Source organism: Thalia democratica, chromosome 4, assembly GCF_965202585.1.
Source record: "Thalia democratica chromosome 4, ktThaDemo2.hap1.1, whole genome shotgun sequence".
NCBI lineage: Eukaryota > Metazoa > Chordata > Thaliacea > Salpida > Salpidae > Thalia > Thalia democratica.
The window spans coordinates 42,530,266-42,547,894 of record NC_139168.1 but is presented as its reverse complement, the minus strand read 5'-3'; the positions used below and the strand labels follow the sequence as shown (position 1 = coordinate 42,547,894).

The following is a 17,629-nucleotide window of genomic DNA, read 5'->3' as shown; positions in this document are numbered from 1 at the left end:
GCAAACCCTAGAATTGTATTCACCTCTAAGCCACTATTAACACCAGGTGGTAAGGATACAGTATCAAACTTAAATAAAAGTATGGTAATCTACCAATACAGCTGCTGTTGTACAGAAAGTTATATTGGTGATTAACAACAAGACATCTTAGGAAAAAAATAAAAGAGCATGTGCCAAAGAGTGTAGAAAATGTTTGCTTTTCTTATAAGAAAGATGATATACCGGTCAAGGTTTTAAATGCATCTAAACGTTCGTCTATTGCAGAACATTTGGTTAAGAATTCAACTGGTGCAAACAGTTATAATCTAAATAGATTTAAAATTATTAAAACTTGTAGTAATGTTTTCGATTTAATTTAATTAGAAGCCATTTGTATTTTGTTAAGAAAACCTGTTTTATGTAAGCAAAAAGATTTTGACTATACTGTTTCTTTATTTTCGTACTACTTTATAAGAATAGTTTTCATTTTATATTGTTTAGTTTTACTGTAGATCAATTATAACGTAAGTAGATTTAAATGATTTTAACTGCTATTAATTGCTTTTGTCCTTTATTAATCTCTTGATTACCCAATGATTACTATATAAGTTTGTAAAATCTTTTTACTTGTTGGCTTTGTACTCTACTGATGAGAATTGCTCGGAATCTAGTTAGTTTTACTGAAATTGTGTGTCTTGCATATCTTGTTGTAAAATTACTATCAATTAAGAATATAAGAAAGTATATACAACAGAATAGGTTTATAAAGCGTGTAAGAAAATCTTACTTGATTGCGATTCCTCTTACAAAAAATACTTACTTTAGTGTTCATATATGCGCAACATAAAATTTTAGGACGGACAAAAAGTAATATTTTAAAAGTTCTTGTAGCTTTTGTTAAAAAAGACTTTAGCAGTGATTTTAAGGTGATCGAACTACACAGTAGTATGCATAACATTTTTATGGCTCACAAAACTTGATAACATGAAAAAAATGTAAGTTTAGGATCATTATATTTTAATTATTGAAACATTTTAAACTAACAAATAATAATTTAGTTAACTTGTAAACACTTAATAGTATAGTAGACAAAAAACTTTGATAATAATTATTAAATGTGTTCAGTTTTTGAAGTCTTGAGAACAACTGGTTTATTAATTGTTTTAAACAAGTTGTTAATTTTGTAATAAATATTTTTTTAATGACTTTAAAAGTTTAAAAAAGACTTTAAAAAACTTATTCTAATGAAAATGAGCTATATTTTTCCGCTGCAGTTTTATCCTTAAACTAAAACAAGTAGTTTTAAGACTTACTATTACAAGTAAATTTTTGCAATAAGTTATAAAAAAACAAAAATTGCCTGTTCCGTATTGTTCACACTCAAAAATCTTAACCGTTACTAGCATTTTAATTTTAGCTTGAAGCACTTTAACTTTATTGCGTACATAGTTCATAGAACTATAGTCGTAGTATAAGTTTCGGATCGTCTAAAAAAAATCTTAACAAGTTATTATAGTTTTTGTTGAAGTTAAATCAATTTTATTTTATAGTATAAGTCTTTATTGTATGATACTTTGTTTGCATTTTTGTATACAAAATTTTTGTATACAAATTAAAAACAAAGTTTTTTTATTTTGTCAAAAAAAAAATTTAAACTAACATATAAGACAGTTATTATTATTTAATATTTTTTATGAATTAGCTGATAACTTAATTTATCTTAGTTTTTAAATTTTTAGAAGTTTAGTTTAAAACAAAACTATCTCAAAAGTACATTTTTTTGAGCAATACATCGTTATCAATTTATTATAATAATAATTTTTTGACAAACTACTTATCAGATGATACATTAAAATTCACAAAACTATTAAACTATAAAATGAAAGAATTTTTAAAAATATATTCAAAAACCTTGTTTTAAAGAATTTTTTTAAATGATGGAATAAAACAGTTTTAAATAAATCTTATTTGGCGAGTTTAGAATAAAACAAATTAAGGCTTACAAACGAAAATACTTTCAAATATTAATATTTAATCTAGTAATATAATTATGTGCTAAAATAATTTTGGTTATTTATAGGAAACTACGAACTAAAATTTACTACTTTTTTATTAACAAGTATTATTTGTTGTAAAAAAGTTATTTAGTAAAGTAATTTTGTTAAAACAGTGGTTTTATTTAAAAATACGTAAGCTTTAGTTTTATCTTTATCAAAAACAATTCTATTTAAATTAAAATGTACAACTAGTTAAGCTGAAAAAAATATTTTGACATATATAAAGGTAATTCAAATAAAAGAATGAGTAGGTTCTTGAGAAAAACTCTGTAATTCTTGGAAATAAATTTATCAAAATTTTACAGTATAGCTAATTAAAAAAATTCTTTTAAAATTTGTTAAAGCAATTAAAAATGTTAGTTTTGGTGACTATTTTCAAAGAATTAAGCTAGTTTAAGTATTGCATACAAAATATTTTTTTTTAATAATTAATAATTGAGATTATAAAGCTAAATATGTAACATCGAAAGTTAAAAATATTACCTTAAACTAGTCTATTCATTCAGATTAAATCTAACAACTAACTTAGAAGCTAAGTTTTGCTATATAAAAAAAACTTACTCTCTATGTTATATCTTAAACTTAAACATACCGATTAAAAAACAAGGTGTAAGGTTTGCTATTTTAAACTAAAAAAAAAGAACTTTAAGCAAGTGATGCAAGCAAAAAAGATTATTTTAGTGTTGGGCGGGGCTGGCTACATTGGTTCACACACGGTCGTACAGCTGCTAGAAGACGGAAACAAGTATCTTTATAAGTTATATTTCTAATAAGTTTACAGAACAGATTCAAACAAACGCTTAATCTTTCTTAATTTTTAGTTGTGCCTAAATTCTTTTTTTAATCATTTATTTAAAATAACTATCAATAACGAACGGTTAAGAGAAAAGCTTTTTAATTCGAAAATATCTTTAATATACCATACTGATTATTATTTTCCTTATTACTTAAAGTTCTAGCGTGTTAGTGCTCTATAATTCTTAGAGCTTTAAAAGTTTTTTTTGTGGAAAATGTAATATCTATTGTTTAACTTTTATTCGCGTGCTTCTCCGTTATATAACTTTTAAAAGTAATCTATAAACTTAGAATACTTATACATGTGTATCTAGTTTTTGATTTTTTAGAGTAGTCGTCATTGATGATTTGTCAAACTGTAAAGAAAATAAGTTAAACACAGATGAGTTGCCTCCTTCTTTAGAAAGAGCTTGTATTATAACGAACAAAAAAGAAAATTTAAGTTTTTATAAAGGTATTAAAACGACTACTAAAACTTAATTTAAACTTGTTCAATTTTCTATAACTTAACAGCTAGCTCGTGTAACCTTCAAAGATTGGATGAAATATTTTCTATGTTTCATTTTCATACAGTTTTCGATTTTAGCGGAAGAAAGTCTGTTGGTGAGAGTACCAAACTTCCAATACTTTATTACAACGATAATTTGAAAGGTTTAATTCAATTTTTATTTTACAAAAAATGATAAATATAAACAGTTTCGTTAAGAAAACTTTACAATATTATTGCATCTAAAAACTGCTTCCTTTTTATAAATCATGTGGCTAATACTAATTACTTTGGTAAGCATTATGTTTTACAACCGTAGGTACAATAAACCTTATTAAGTGCATGAAAAAGCACGAAACAAGAAATCTCGTCTTCAGTTCATCTTGTACAGTTTATGGAGCTCCCGATCAAGAAAGTCTTCCTATAACCGAGAGCTCATCAACGGGAGCTTGCCACTGCCCGTATGCAAAATGCAAGTATATGATAGAAGAGATGCTTTCTGATCTTGCGCAATCATCATCGTTTCTCTGCAACATCGTAGTGCTCAGGTACTTCAACCCGGTTGGCGCTCACCCTTCTGGGCTGCTAGGGGAAGACCCAAAAGGAGTTCCACTAAACTTAATGCCTAAGATAGCTCAGGTATGCAAAAAATAGTTCTGTGTTCAGTAAACAGTATCTTATGTTGTTGTTATTTTTCAAATTTTAAATAGTGACTTAAAGCAAAACTTAAATTTTGATAAAAATTTATATGTTTCTTATAAACAGTTTAAACAAGAAAATACAAGAGTAATAATTCAAGACAAATACTATAACAACTATGTTGTTTAGTAAGTTTTAAAATAAGAAATTAGCAGTCAAAAAAAGTTACTAAAAAGGAAAGTTTTAATATTAATAGCTGTAAAGATTTTTGTACAAACTAAGTTAATTGATTAGTCTACGGAATTAGTTAATATTTTAGCATTTAAGGTATCACTAAAAATATGCAGTTAAATACAATCTTTTTAGGTATAAGTAGATTTTACTAGCCATATGCATTTTATGAATAGAAATGAAAATTGAAAAGATTTTGGTATAATGGCTGTTTTAAAAAAAGCAGGTAGCATCAGGCTTACAAGAAGCTCTTGAGATTTATGGAAATGATTACGATACTTGCGATGGATCTGCAATAAGGGATTATGTTCATATTATGGACGTTGCGAAAGCTCACTCAACAATTATTAATAAAATTGAGGTTTGAGAAAATAATTTATTTCCTACATCGTAACTATTTCAACTAATTAATCTTATATATTCATCTAAGCTTTTTAAATCTAGATGTTTATAATCATCTCAAACAGTCTTTCATTATTTACAAAACAGGAGCTAGGTAAGTACTCTGTGTACAACATAGGTTCAGGTGTGGGAAGGACAACTAAGCAGATGATTAGCGAATTTGAACGAGCTTGTGGAAAAAAACTAAACGTTCTCATGCGACCGCGGAGAAAAGGAGACGTTGAAAAGGTCTACTGCAATCCTGTCAAAGCTTTCATTGATTTAGGATGGAAGGCTGAAAAGTCTCATGTGCAGATGTGTGAGGACCTGTGGCGATTTTACAACAACAATCCGCTTGGCTACAAGAGCTAATTAAATTTAAAGTCAATTTTTATGCTAAAAGAATATTCTGATCCTTTTGAAAATATTTATAATTAAGAATTTATTGAATAGACACTTTAAACTTAAAAAAATTACTTATTAATGTATTGAAAATTAATTTTTGTTCTAACAGTCATAATCTTGAACAGTTAGTAAATAGCACTGAAATATACTTAAGATAAGTAGCACTTATATCCAGTGAAAATTTTAAGTTGTTGTAAAACTTCTGCACGTTTTTTGTCAAATACTTGACGAAATATAGAATGTTTTCTCGGTTTTTTTTAATTTACTTAATATTTTTTGTTTTTACAACTATGATGACAATTGTGCTGATTTATTTGTTTAATGACTTCTTTTTGTTTAACCAAACTTTAAAATGAAACTTGAAATTATTAACTACTAGTATTAGCTAAAGCTTAAATTACATAAAAAAAACTTAATAAAGTTCGCTTTACAGTGGAAGAAGGTAAAAATATATTTTAAAATTATTAAAAGGAGCCTTAATAAAAAATGTTTCTTTCATGTTCCAAAATTTCTATTGTTTTTAAATCAAAATGTAAACAGTTATTAGGCTTACTTACTAAAACTTAAATGGCTACATATTTAGAACGAAAATAAAGCAAAAACTTTTTCAATAAAGATTTAAAGGCAGACATTAGCGGCGGTTTGTCTGTTAAGAGCCGAACGTTTGTTAGAAAAAAGTCTTTGAAGGCCGACATAAAAAATTAACCTAAAAATATAAACAGCTTTTTAGAGTAAAATTTGTATTGTAATGATAATCTAATAACGATATCAGTTTGATCATAACCAGATTGAGTGCTTTTTCATCAGCATTTATTACATTTTCAGTTTTTTTTTTGTTTTGCACAAGCTAAAAAACCATGTCGTGGGCCACATGTTTTTGTTTGCTGATAAGAATTTGACCCGTTAACAAACTATTTGCTTTTAAAGTTCCAAAAACAAAACATTTTAATTGAATTTTTTTCATTACAAAAGAATATAGTGTCTTATTTTAGCTAAGGCCTGTAACAGACTGAATTTATGAGGAAAAATAAAAAACCAAAAACATAAATTAAAAGTTACTAACAATCATGGTTTAATAGCTAAAAAAATCACACTAATATCAAAAGAACTTAAAGTTAAAAAACTTTTTTTAGAGTTGTAAAATCTAACCTAAGGTTCAAGAAAAGCATTTAAACTAGCCTGAGTTTTATTAAAAAAAAACATTCGAGCCAGCCTGAAAAATAAAAAATTCAGACTTGCCGTAGTTTACCTGAGTGTGAGCAACCCTGTGTTACAGTATTTAAACAACTAAACTACATATAATAATCTAAGTTTACAAACCTTAAAACTACTCTGAAAAGTTATTTCATGGATGAACTTTTATAAACTTATTTACAGACTCTAATGTTGTCTTATTTTTAGTAAAGCAAAAATTAATAAAATTATTATTAACTTATTTGTATATATAGTATTTTGTTATGGTTAGTTATGTCAATGTTGATAATATATAAAGTACTGTCTTACTTCAAATAATTTTAGTTTAACTAATTATGTCCAACCGTTTTATCTATCAGGCAACATTTAAGACATAAATAATTACGTAGGACACAAAACCTAATCAATTAAATTTAATAAAAGTTACAAGAAAGATAAAGTCTATGTTAAAAGTTTATTTATATAGTTAAAATATATTTTAAACTGAGTAAAAATATATATACCATTAATCCTAGTGAAATTTTTTTTAAGTTGTAAGCATTCTTTTTTAACCCTTGACTGCCAATGTTAGCCATAAAAATACAGGCTACCACACTATTTCCTCCCTAGTTTTTTTTTACATTTCTTTGATCGTTTACGTTAAAATTTAACTATTTCTCTTACTAAAAAATCAACCAGAAATAAACACAATTATTGCCTTGTTATTTAAGTTTTATCAAGAGCGACTTGGTTTAATTCACGTTTGTAATGTATGTTAATTGGAATCATCCATTAAGTTAGATAAAGCATTGTCTCTTTCTGATACAGAAGTCACATAATAAACTCGTATTTATTATAATCCGTAGCTATATTGTGGTCTTAGACGAAAAAAATTGAGAAGTAACATTTCCAGAAAGTATTTTTCCTTCCCGGTGCTTTTATTCAATTAATAATTTTATTTAATATACATTCTGGTTTCAATGCAACTAAATTGTCTAAGTAGCAAAATTAAGAATAATTGCGAACTTTTCGTTTATACGGTTTATCAAAACAAATAAAACTTACGATCCAATTTAACTCAGTATTATTAATTTTAAAGCATTATTTCATAACTACCAGCATAAACAAAAGAAAATATTTTTTTACAAATTAAAAACAATTTATTAACAAACCGGTGGATCATTATATATTAAAGTTTTGTATTGAATATTTATTACATTTTAAATTTCATTTTTATTTCAGTGTAATTATAGTTATGAAAACTTGAACAAACAAAATTTTTAGTTAAAAATAAAAAAATACATTGAGTTACCCTAAAATTTAAATAGTTTTGTTACTAAATAAATAGTTTTTTGTCATAACAATTGATAAATATGCGCTTCAAAATGTTAAAATGACCACATATTACACATCCTCGATCTAAGCATCACTGAACTAAAAGTATCTTTTGAAACTACAATGCTCTTCAATTCAGTGTATTTTAAGTGTATTTAAATTATTAGGCTTAAATTAACTCTGCTAAAAGTAATAAAACTTTATTGATAAATTGTATTTAGTTTAAAAATTTAAGTATAGAACTTGTGTAATTTATCAGGACTTAATTTTTGTATTTCTAATATATCAAGCGTGTTTTTCTATAGTTTCAAATTTTTATTTTGTAAAACAAATTATTGAAAGAACATTGTTTATATTAAAACAAAAGAATGAATGAATCAGAAATTATTTAACAAAAAGATTTAATAACAAAATTTAGTTATAAAAGATTTTTATTAGTTAACATACTTAAATCATCATTAACTTAAAGTGAAGTTAACTATCACAAAAAAAGCTTATGAATAGCAAAAAAAGGGTTGCATAAACAAATAAGTATAGCGTTAATTTTAAATAAATTGATAACTTGTTTAGTTTTATTTAAAAGCTGTAAACAGCTAGAAAATTTTTTGATGTATCAGAATTTTGTGTTATTATTTTTATAGAAAAGAATTAAATAATAAGAACGTCATCATTGAAAAAAATTAACATAAAAAGGTACAAACAAGCGATTATAACTTCTATTTGATCTAAGGTAAAATTAATTAATACTTAATCTGTAAGAAACTTACTATAATTAATTTTATTAAAACTACAAGTTTAAATAAAAATCTAACTAATTTAGAGAGAACCTCAAATCTAAGAAAGTGAAAATATTATAAAATTAATAAATATTTCAAAACGATTATCACAACTCATTGGCACTTGGCTTCCAATTTGTCAATGATGCCTTGAATTCTACGAACAGCGGATTTTCTGTTAGTCCTGACAATGAGGGTGTTTGGTGGCAGGTCCGAGGTGTCGATTCCGTCCAGTTTCAGCAGCTTCTTGGTCAGCTGGTCCTCTATTTTCAAGTACAATTTGTTTTTTTCACTGCCAGTAAAATTTTCTACTTCCAGGTTAATTTCTTCCAAATCTGCTACAACCTCCTCGATTTGCTGAAATTTTGTTGCATTTTAGTTTTTTTAATTTATTTTATACTGTTTGTTTTTTGTAAATATGTTAGTAGACAATAAGTTGCACAACACAGTTAATATTTATTTCAAAATAATTAAAGGAGAGTTTATTAATGTCTTCCAACTAAAAAAAACTTTAAAATCCGTTATCTTATTAAGTTACATATTGTTACTGTTTAAAGTAATTTTGTTTAAAAAAATTATAATAAAGAAAATATATGTGAAACAAACTACAAATGTCAAAATAAATCGAAAAAATAAATCAATACTTCAAAACCTTACTTCCTGTTTAAAGATACTTCAACTGGTAAAAAAACTACCCTATATGCTAATAAAACAAATACATAAATATTGGTAACTCTGTTATCTTTATGAAAAATAAAGTTATTTTGTAAGACAGCTTTTTTTTCGAATTACGCATTATTGTTAAACTAGTAAAAACTAATAAAACAATATAACTATTGTACAACATTAATTAATCAAAGTTCTAAACTCGAAGCTTTCTAAACATCATAAGTTACAAATTCTAATTTACTTGTTTTGTTTTACTTTTCAGATTTAAATTGTAACTGAAGATCCCTTAAAGGGTGAAACTGAGTTTAACAAATAGAATTTTGATTAACTAGTGTTGTGTAGTTGTCTCCTTATTTTCAAATAAGTTGAGAACTATTTTTGTTCAATTAGAACCTCAAATTTAAATCTAAAAATATAACTATTGTTTAAAAATTTGAAAATTAGATACGAAAACTGGCATTTGTTTGCTGATTTTTGAATTTTAAATAAATTTTGGCGTTAGAAATTTCTTAATAAATTACCGAAAAAAGGTAAATTGCTATAAAGATTATATATGTTTTTATTTATCAAAAGTCTTTGTATAACACACTAAGTAATTCAGCTTGAGTATATATTATTCACTAAAAGATATTTTAAACAATATTACAAATAAAAAAGCTGAAACTTAAAAAAGTTTTAAAATTTAAATTGATTTATAAGATTATTATATAACTCTAATAATTATTGAATTTAAATAGCTTAAGGTAGTGATTGTTTAGCCTAATCAAAAATTTTTGTCATAGTACAATCAAACAAATACACAAAGTATTAAATGTAGAAATATTTATGTTTTTTTTACTAACCTAATAATATTATTATTTTCCTAAATTTAATAGCTTTAAACTATATGTTTTTTTTACACATAAATGTTAGTTTTATTTTATATTTAGCCCTAATGTCTCCTTGCATGTTTGTATTTAAAAAAATTATAGATTCTATTCAAGTGATGATCTCGTTTGATTTAGTTTAAACGAGTGAAACATTGTTTTGTAAATAAAGTTTATAAATTTGAATTGTAGAAATATCTAACTAGATATATATTAAAATTAATATGTTACTTTCATAGAAATATATAATAGATGTTTTCACTAGCAAGCTGCAGTTAGTTTAAACAATTAAGTTTATTGTTTTACTAAAAATTTGTTTAGTTTAGAAAACTACACCTATAACATTTGTTAAACTTAAAATTTTCTATACAATTAAGTTCTTTAAAGCTTGGTTTAAAGTGTATTTACTACAAACATTTTACTTTACCTTCTAAACCATTTCTAGTTCTAGGCCTACAGTAAATTATTTAAATAAATAAAAATCTTAAATTGAGTTTTTCTTACAACAACATTTACACCAATTAACTTCACTTTACACCTTTCCCATCAAATACTAACTTTAACTTATTATATGTTTAACAACTTTACGCACTAGCAATTATTCGAGAGTTTAAGTTTACTAAAAACAAACTACTTTTGAAACGAACATATAAACTCATTCACACTAATAACCTTAAAAAAATTCTTTAAAAGTAGTATAAAATGTTTTTTTATTTATAAATACCTTGAGACACTTTGTAACTCTGTGATCCTGAGTTCCGTAATTATCATTTTGAGGTTTCTCGCTAGCAGCAGTTTTGTAAAGAGTTGGTTTGGCGCTGTAAGTTGGCTGCTGCTGTGGTGCTTCTTGCTGGTGCTGCACTTTGATTGGTATGTCTCTGGAATTCTATTTATGAAAAATAAAATAATAATTTATGTCTTACAACATTTACTTAATAAGAACTAAAGTAAATAACAAATTAAAATGTCATTAATAATGACTTTAGTCGACTCTTGAATGTGACTTATGAAATGATAACAGTTTTTGTGTAGTACAATTAAACTGAAGTATTTTAACTTAGAAAAAAAGCAACCTGATAAAACCGTGTAAAAAATGTACACAACTTTTCAAGTAGTTCAAAATTTCAAACTTTGTTAGGAACCAAGGTAAAATAAAAAAATGTTATAAAAAGGATAACATATAATTAAATTAAAACTTTATATTGAAATTCCCTATGGCTAAATTTAATCATACCTTTGAAGAAAAATAATAAAATAAATAAACTCATGTGTAAGCAACAAAAACATTAATTTACATTCAAATTAAAAAAATACTTATTGAAATAAAAGATTTAAGAAATGCAAGAAAATAAAAGTTAAAAAGAAAAGGAAAAGTTTAAAAGAGTGAAAAAAGCAGTGACTAAAAAGTGAGTAAAAATAAACCTGAGAAGGATTGTTCTCTGTCACAGGCGTCTTTGATAACTTGATTATATATTCAGAAGATTGTTTTGGTTCATCAGGTATTTCATCAAACAAAACTGGCTGCTCTTCGCACGAAGCCGTGCCGAAATCACTGATCAATTCCGGTGGTATCGAACTAGGAGATTCAACTATGACATCATCTTCAATTTTCTCGTCATCACTTTTATTCGGCATGACAATAAAGCAGTCACCGTCTGTCTGGCAAGCAACGGATTCAGTTGTTTTTGGTTGATCGATTGGTACGTCTGTATTTGTTTCCATGCTTACTACAGGTTCTAGTTGTTCGAAGGTTATGTTTTTGGAAGGTTCTTTAACGTCTGAAGTTATTTTTTCACTAGTTTCATCTTTACTACATTTTGGTTCATTTATTGTAGCCGACGGCTTAACATTTTCGAGTTGTTTTATTTTTTCATTGCTTGAAGTCTCTGTGTTTTCAGGATTATTAACATCTGGCTTAGCAACGTTTTTATAAGGTAGTGGTATTGGTTCTTTGACTTTATCTTTCTCATCATCTTTTTCTTCAATACTTTCATGAGAAATATTTACTGTTGGTGTATCTTCTATACTTTTAGCAATCAACTCAACAGGATTATTTTCTTTAGCTAATGGTACTGTTACTTTGTGACTAAAATTTTTAGCTGGAATGCTTCCTGACTGCTTGCTTGTTGGACAGCTTTCCTGCTCCACATCGTCTTCTTGATTCAACTTTTTTGGATCAAAGTCGGGGAAGTCAACCTTAATTGGAGTGTCGTTTAAACTTTTCGGTGAAGGTTTGTAACCTAATGACTGATCGTTGAACATTCTGTTGGGAGTGTGAAATCTTCTCGGAGGAGTCATGACTCCTGTGCTTTGATCTTTCGTTGGTTTGAGCCTGACTTGGAAAACTGGAGAAGACGGGTCGAAATCCGGATGCATCATAAAGTCGGAAGAAGGAAATTTTTCGTGAAGAAAATTGGGAGGAGAAAAAAAAGAAGGTGAAAAATTTGAAGAAGAAAAATCTGAGTCCGGCTTGTCAACCACGTGACTGACAGGAATCTCAACGGAAGCCGTCTGAATTCTGTCAAACGGCTGTTGGTTGCTATGGACGTTTGAGCTTACCTGCTGCTGCGGCTGTGGTTGCTGGTAGTAGTTTTGCTGTTGCTGAGGCCAATTGCTGCCTGCAAACTGAGGATTGTAATTGTGCTGGTTGTGCTGCACAGGTATTGTTCGCGGTTGCTTCTGCTGCGGTTGTTGGTTGCCCTGTTTATTGTGTTCATTTATTTTATTTTCATGATAAAAAGTAGCATAAACGATGTTAATAACTAGTTTGATTACCAAAAGAAAGTTTGATTAGCATATAAATATTTAAACTATGTTACAGATATAATATAAACATAAAAACTTTGTTTTAATATATTTATACTAAAATGACGTGCACTATAAATCATTAAATTTTTTATTTAATTTTTTAGGCATGTTGCATTGAAAGGAGTAACAACATTTATTAATTTATTTGAAAAAAAACACCGTTACTTAAGAACATTGTGTTCTTCTGAATGTAAATATTATTAATTTAAGTATGTTATCAAAGAATAAAAACTATATACTAATGAAAAATAAATGAAATATTAATAGGCATAAAATATTTGGCTAAAATAATTGTATAGCATAAGTTAGTTTACTGTAATATATTACTGGTAATATTTATATTATAAACAACCATGTTCAAACCAACAGTTTGACATAGACAAAGAAAGTTCTGAAAGAAAAGCTTAACAAAAACTTTTTTGAAAATTGATACCATTTAAAAAATTACTTACATTATTCGATTTATTATTTTTTTCCGAAATTTGTTTTAATTTGTCCATGTTCCGTTTCATATCAGCTTGCATTATAAACTTAAATTGAAATCTTTACTAGATAAAATATTCAATTTATAGAATAAAAAGTGTACAAAATAACTTAGAAGTACAGCTTAGTACAGCTAACTACAGAAAATTTAAATTTATAGTTAGCTGTACTTACTAAATAAAATGGTTACATGACAATTCAAATTCGGACAACTCAAATTCTTAAAAAAATATTTAAAAGACTGTATCTCAAAAAGTAAAATAATTTTGAAAAAAATTAAAAATACATATGTAGATCTTATTAAAATCTATTAGCCACTTTTTGTTTATTAGCAAAATCTTAAATATTTTATAATATATTTTAAAATTATTAAAAATAACGATATCTTTTACTTTATTTAAGCCATATCTCAAAAAATATTTAATGTTTTGCAAAAAGAAAAAACAGCTTTTGGATATTAATAGGACCTACACATGTTTTTTTTATATTTGACAAAAATACATTACGTTTTTAATTGTGACGCTTTCAACTTTTTTTTTGGATTTTGAATTGCCGGAATTTCAATTGTCCAAATTTGAATAGTCTTGCACCCAATAAAAAGTACTAAAAATTAAGTCTTTCTTACACTAATAAAAGAATTAAACATTATTTTATTATAAACTAATAAAACTGTTTCAATGGAAATTCCACTACATAATAATCAAATATATATAATTATTGTTATAATTAACAAAAATATATAACTTAGTAAAATAATTGATATATATCTACAAACAAAAAACAATATACTTTTTAAAACAAATAAATATCGAGTGAAAAACAAAAACAAAATAAGTCGTGATGTCTTTTAGTTGTTCAATGTTTAAACAAACTGCACAGCTCATTAGATATAATTGAAACTTAGCAGCCAGTGATGTTTATAACTGAGCTACAACATGACGCAATAAATTGAATATTTATAGAAATTACTCAGTGGTTGGAGAAATAGCTCGAAGTGATTGACAAGATCTAGAATAAACCAGAAATTATCAATTCATCTCTATTTTGTTACGTATTATTTGGTTATAAAATTACTTAAACTACTTTATGTAAATAAAAAGAAAATTAAACTGCTTTATTTAATCCTTAACATGTAGTATAATTGTTGTTACTGATTTCGTTTAATTTGTTTAATGCAAACACTTTTTTTGTTCAAAGAACAATTATTTAATTTGTTCATAAAATGGTAGATATTTAAATAATAAAAAATTACAAAACTGCACAACAATGGCTTAAAAATTACTCATTAAAGATTAAATTGAAAATATTACTAACCAGGATTAATCTACTATTTGTATAAATATTTTATTAACTAGAACAATGAAAATATAACAAGTCAATTAACAACATAATTACAAAAAATAAAGTCTTAATTTTTTTATACAGTGATTCCATACTCCAATTGCTGAAGTAAATTTACATTAATGTTAAGACCTTATTGTTTGACAACCTTTTAAAAGGAACTTTTTTTCAATCAAAAAATATAGTTAAAAAGCAACTGATGATCGCATGTCATACAAATATCTAAAATATACAATTAATTAACATAAACTAAATTAGTTTTTTTTATTTTTTTATTCTAACACCATTTACGGTATAAGGTGCTAAAAAAGCTATCTCAGTTGTACAAAAAATACTTTAAAATATAAATTTTTGTTTGTTTGAAAGAGTTTTAACTACGCTTATTTAAATAGAGTATTAGTTACTATTTATTCTATTTCAAAAAGTATGATTGCATATGTATACAATCAATAGCAAACGATTCATTTCACTTTCAGTATTTATTTTCTAAACGCTTAGTACTAGTACTGTTAAAGTTGTATCATGAATTTTATAAAAAGTAGGACATATACAATAAAAATTATTTACTAAAATTGACTGAAATAAATATTAAACAAAAACTTGGATATCAACTAACAATCCACGGCTGCCCATAGAATTGAGTTCTTGGATCCTCGTACGTTGTAACCCGGTTGTTGTGATCGATAAAATAGGGCCAGTTTATTCTCTGGTCTATTTTTTGTTCCCAGCCTAAAAAAAATTTACAAATTCAAACTTATTTTCTATGTAAAAAACTTAGACAAACATAACTTTCACATAGCAAGTTTGACATTTAAGAAATCTCTTAATATCTAAGTTTAAAAAGTCTTGGTTTACTTAGAAAAAATATTTATTATATATTTAAAACAAGTTGTTACTTTATTATAAAACAGCAAGAAATATAGCTGAAAAAATAATTTAGACCAGGGTTTCCCAAAGTGGGCCAAGTGGCCCCCTAGGGGGCCATGAGCAGCAAAGGGGGAAGAGGGGGGGCCATGAGCAGTAAAGGAGCCACAGGGGGGCCATGAGGCCATAACTTGAAAACTTACACTAGATATTCTTGAGTTGCAGATGAAGAGCAAAAAAAAAAAAAAGGTCTGATGTGTATTATATGGCAGTTTAGAAACTTACACTAGATATTCTTGAGTTTCAGATGAAGAGCAAAAAAAAAAAAAAGGTCTTATGTGTATTTTATCGTAATGTTGAAGGGGGCCATTACTTTTTCAAACTCTTTAAAGGGGGCCATTAGCAAAAAAGTTTGGGAAACCCTTATTTAGACTAATATGTATTGGAATTTTTTTTCTGACAGTGTTGATTCTCTGTAGGTAACCTAGTAAACTGAAAAACTTCTTAATGTTTTCCGTCTCATCTTTTAGTTAAACTTTTGAACATATTTTAAATATTAGGAAATCCGAACTAAAAGTAAGATTAACTTTTTGTAATAAAAACAAAAAGAACAATATTAGACGAATTGATCAACAAGTTTTCGCTTTCTGTAAATGTTTGTATATACTGCATTTGACGTGTCATATAAGGAGACATCTAGAATTAGTAATGAATGCTTAACTTTGTTTTATATTATGAGTTTTAAAAAAAGATCTAAACTTTTAAGTTTTTTTAAACAACTTATTTTATCATTGTTATAGTCACTTTTATAGGAAACAAAAACATCATTAAGGTTCTAAAATAACTAATAGATTGTTTTATGCTAATAAAAAACTTTGTTTTAAAACAGCAAACAAAAATATTCGCGGGACCACCAAGTGGCCCATTGCCAAGCCATCAATTTTCTTGTAAATAAATTATTGAATTTTAATTTAGCATTTGTTACTGCCATGTGTTATCAAGCTTTGGCATACATTTTCAGTAATCTTAGGTGAAATAATATTAGAGTTGTGAAGATCGTTTAAACAATAGTTTAAAGCATTGAAAATTTTTAGAAGGCTTTTAATCTCGATGGTCACATTTTGTCTGGAAGAGAAGAGTTGCTGCAAAAACATTCCTCAACTTTGAAATAACCTTTTACACAAAAATAACTATAATAGGCAAGACTGTACTACACAACCATTAAAACAATCCACGCGAAATTTTGCGACTTTGTTTCGTTCTCATTAGGATTAATCAAGCAGACATAGTCACAACAAACTTTCATATCGGTCTAAAGACATTCTAAAGTGCCATAAGCACTAAAGTATCCGTTTTTAACTAAAGCCGAAAAATAGGACATAAATAGGATAAAACACAAAAATAGGAAAGCTTATTAGAAACTGGTGTAAAATTAAGGTTATGATTAATTATTTTTTGTTTGCGATTTAACTGAACAGCATAGAAGGGTGGCCATTAATTTTTTAGAAATTTCTTTTAAGCATTTTGATTTTCTTACAGGTTTTTTTATAGTACATATGTTCTTGTCCCTTTTTATAATGAAATTAAAATAAAGGTAAAATAAACTTTTAATAGTATGAAATTATTAATAGGTTAATGTAGTTCTACTTTAAATGTGTTTTATAATAAATATAACTCTGAGTAAAACTCTTTTTTTTGTATATTTTTTTCACTTGACTAAATTTATTTACTTTTTCATTTTTTTTTTTAAATTCCAGGGTTAAAGATTATTTTTCTTTAAAAGTACATGTTTTTACAGACTGTTTTTAAAATTGTTAAGTACAAGGTTTTTTAAACTAAGCTTTCAAATTTCAAATATAGTTAAGTAAAATGGCCACCCTGAAATACAGTTTTAACTAATAACTAGTACTATGTCAACTATATTGACTTGCTGTAGAAAAAATGGTGAAATAATAAAAAAGGTAACCTGGTGGTAGTTGCCGCGGATCATTTCTAGGATCATTCCCGTTGTTTGGGTACATCCCATTGTTATAATTCATATTACATAGGATGATGACTATAATAAACTTTTAAATTAATTTTGCTAATCTCAAAATCTTGAATGTAAACAGGTATGCTTCTAGAAACACAACAGAAAAATTTAAAACTCCTTTTTTCTCTTAGAAGTTCTTTTTATTGGTCGTTTTAAAATAAATCAATATAACTTATAAGAATAAAAGAAATGAAACTGGTTGAAAACAAAAAGTATACAGTTTAAAAAGCTTCTATTTAAAAATATTTTTAACCACTATTCTCATATAAATAGAACTAATGTGTGAGCTAGTGTAGAATCATATTTTT

The 17,629-nt window shown here is 26.3% G+C and overlaps 2 protein-coding genes across 3 annotated transcripts; one reads left to right on the top strand and one right to left on the bottom strand.

Annotated features, from left to right (window-relative positions):
- The first annotated feature begins 2,546 nt into the window (after window positions 1-2,546).
- On the top strand, window positions 2,547-5,454 carry LOC145834410 (UDP-glucose 4-epimerase-like). 2 transcript variants are annotated; one of them, XM_082941836.1, is made up of 6 exons: window positions 2,547-2,781; window positions 3,161-3,285; window positions 3,345-3,482; window positions 3,638-3,957; window positions 4,415-4,549; window positions 4,678-5,454. In XM_082941836.1, exons 1-6 carry the CDS (start codon window positions 2,693-2,695, stop codon window positions 4,939-4,941), a joined length of 1,071 nt encoding a protein of 356 aa, XP_082797962.1. In that variant the 5' UTR covers window positions 2,547-2,692; the 3' UTR covers window positions 4,942-5,454. The 2 variants fall into 2 exon arrangements, with proteins under 2 accessions (XP_082797962.1, XP_082797961.1); XM_082941835.1 differs by having other exon boundaries at window positions 4,412-4,549.
- Window positions 5,455-7,285: 1,831 nt separating this feature from the next.
- Window positions 7,286-17,342, bottom strand: LOC145835301 (uncharacterized). The gene is made up of 5 exons (XM_082942871.1): window positions 17,256-17,342; window positions 15,042-15,154; window positions 11,216-12,493; window positions 10,518-10,679; window positions 7,286-8,615 (listed from the first exon to the last, which is right to left on the bottom strand). Exons 1-5 carry the CDS (start codon window positions 17,326-17,328, stop codon window positions 8,373-8,375), a joined length of 1,869 nt encoding a protein of 622 aa, XP_082798997.1. The 5' UTR covers window positions 17,329-17,342; the 3' UTR covers window positions 7,286-8,372.
- Between the last annotated feature and the right edge of the window lie 287 nt (window positions 17,343-17,629).

Bases quoted from the DNA above. Each gene is read 5' to 3' on its own strand.
- LOC145834410 (XM_082941835.1), top strand. From the start codon at position 2,693: ATGCAAGCAAAAAAGATTATTTTAGTGTTGGGCGGGGCTGGCTACATT. The intron at 3,483-3,637 runs GTTTAATTCAAT...TTACAACCGTAG, and splicing joins TTACAACGATAATTTGAAAG to GTACAATAAACCTTATTAAG. The intron at 4,550-4,677 runs GTTTGAGAAAAT...TTTACAAAACAG, and splicing joins CAATTATTAATAAAATTGAG to GAGCTAGGTAAGTACTCTGT.
- LOC145835301 (XM_082942871.1), bottom strand. From the start codon at position 17,328: ATGAATTATAACAATGGGATGTACCCAAACAACGGGAATGATCCTAGA. The intron at 15,155-17,255 runs GTTACCTTTTTT...AATTTTTTTTAG, and splicing joins TCCGCGGCAACTACCACCAG to GCTGGGAACAAAAAATAGAC. The intron at 10,680-11,215 runs GTTTATTTTTAC...TTTCATAAATAG, and splicing joins CAGAGAACAATCCTTCTCAG to AATTCCAGAGACATACCAAT.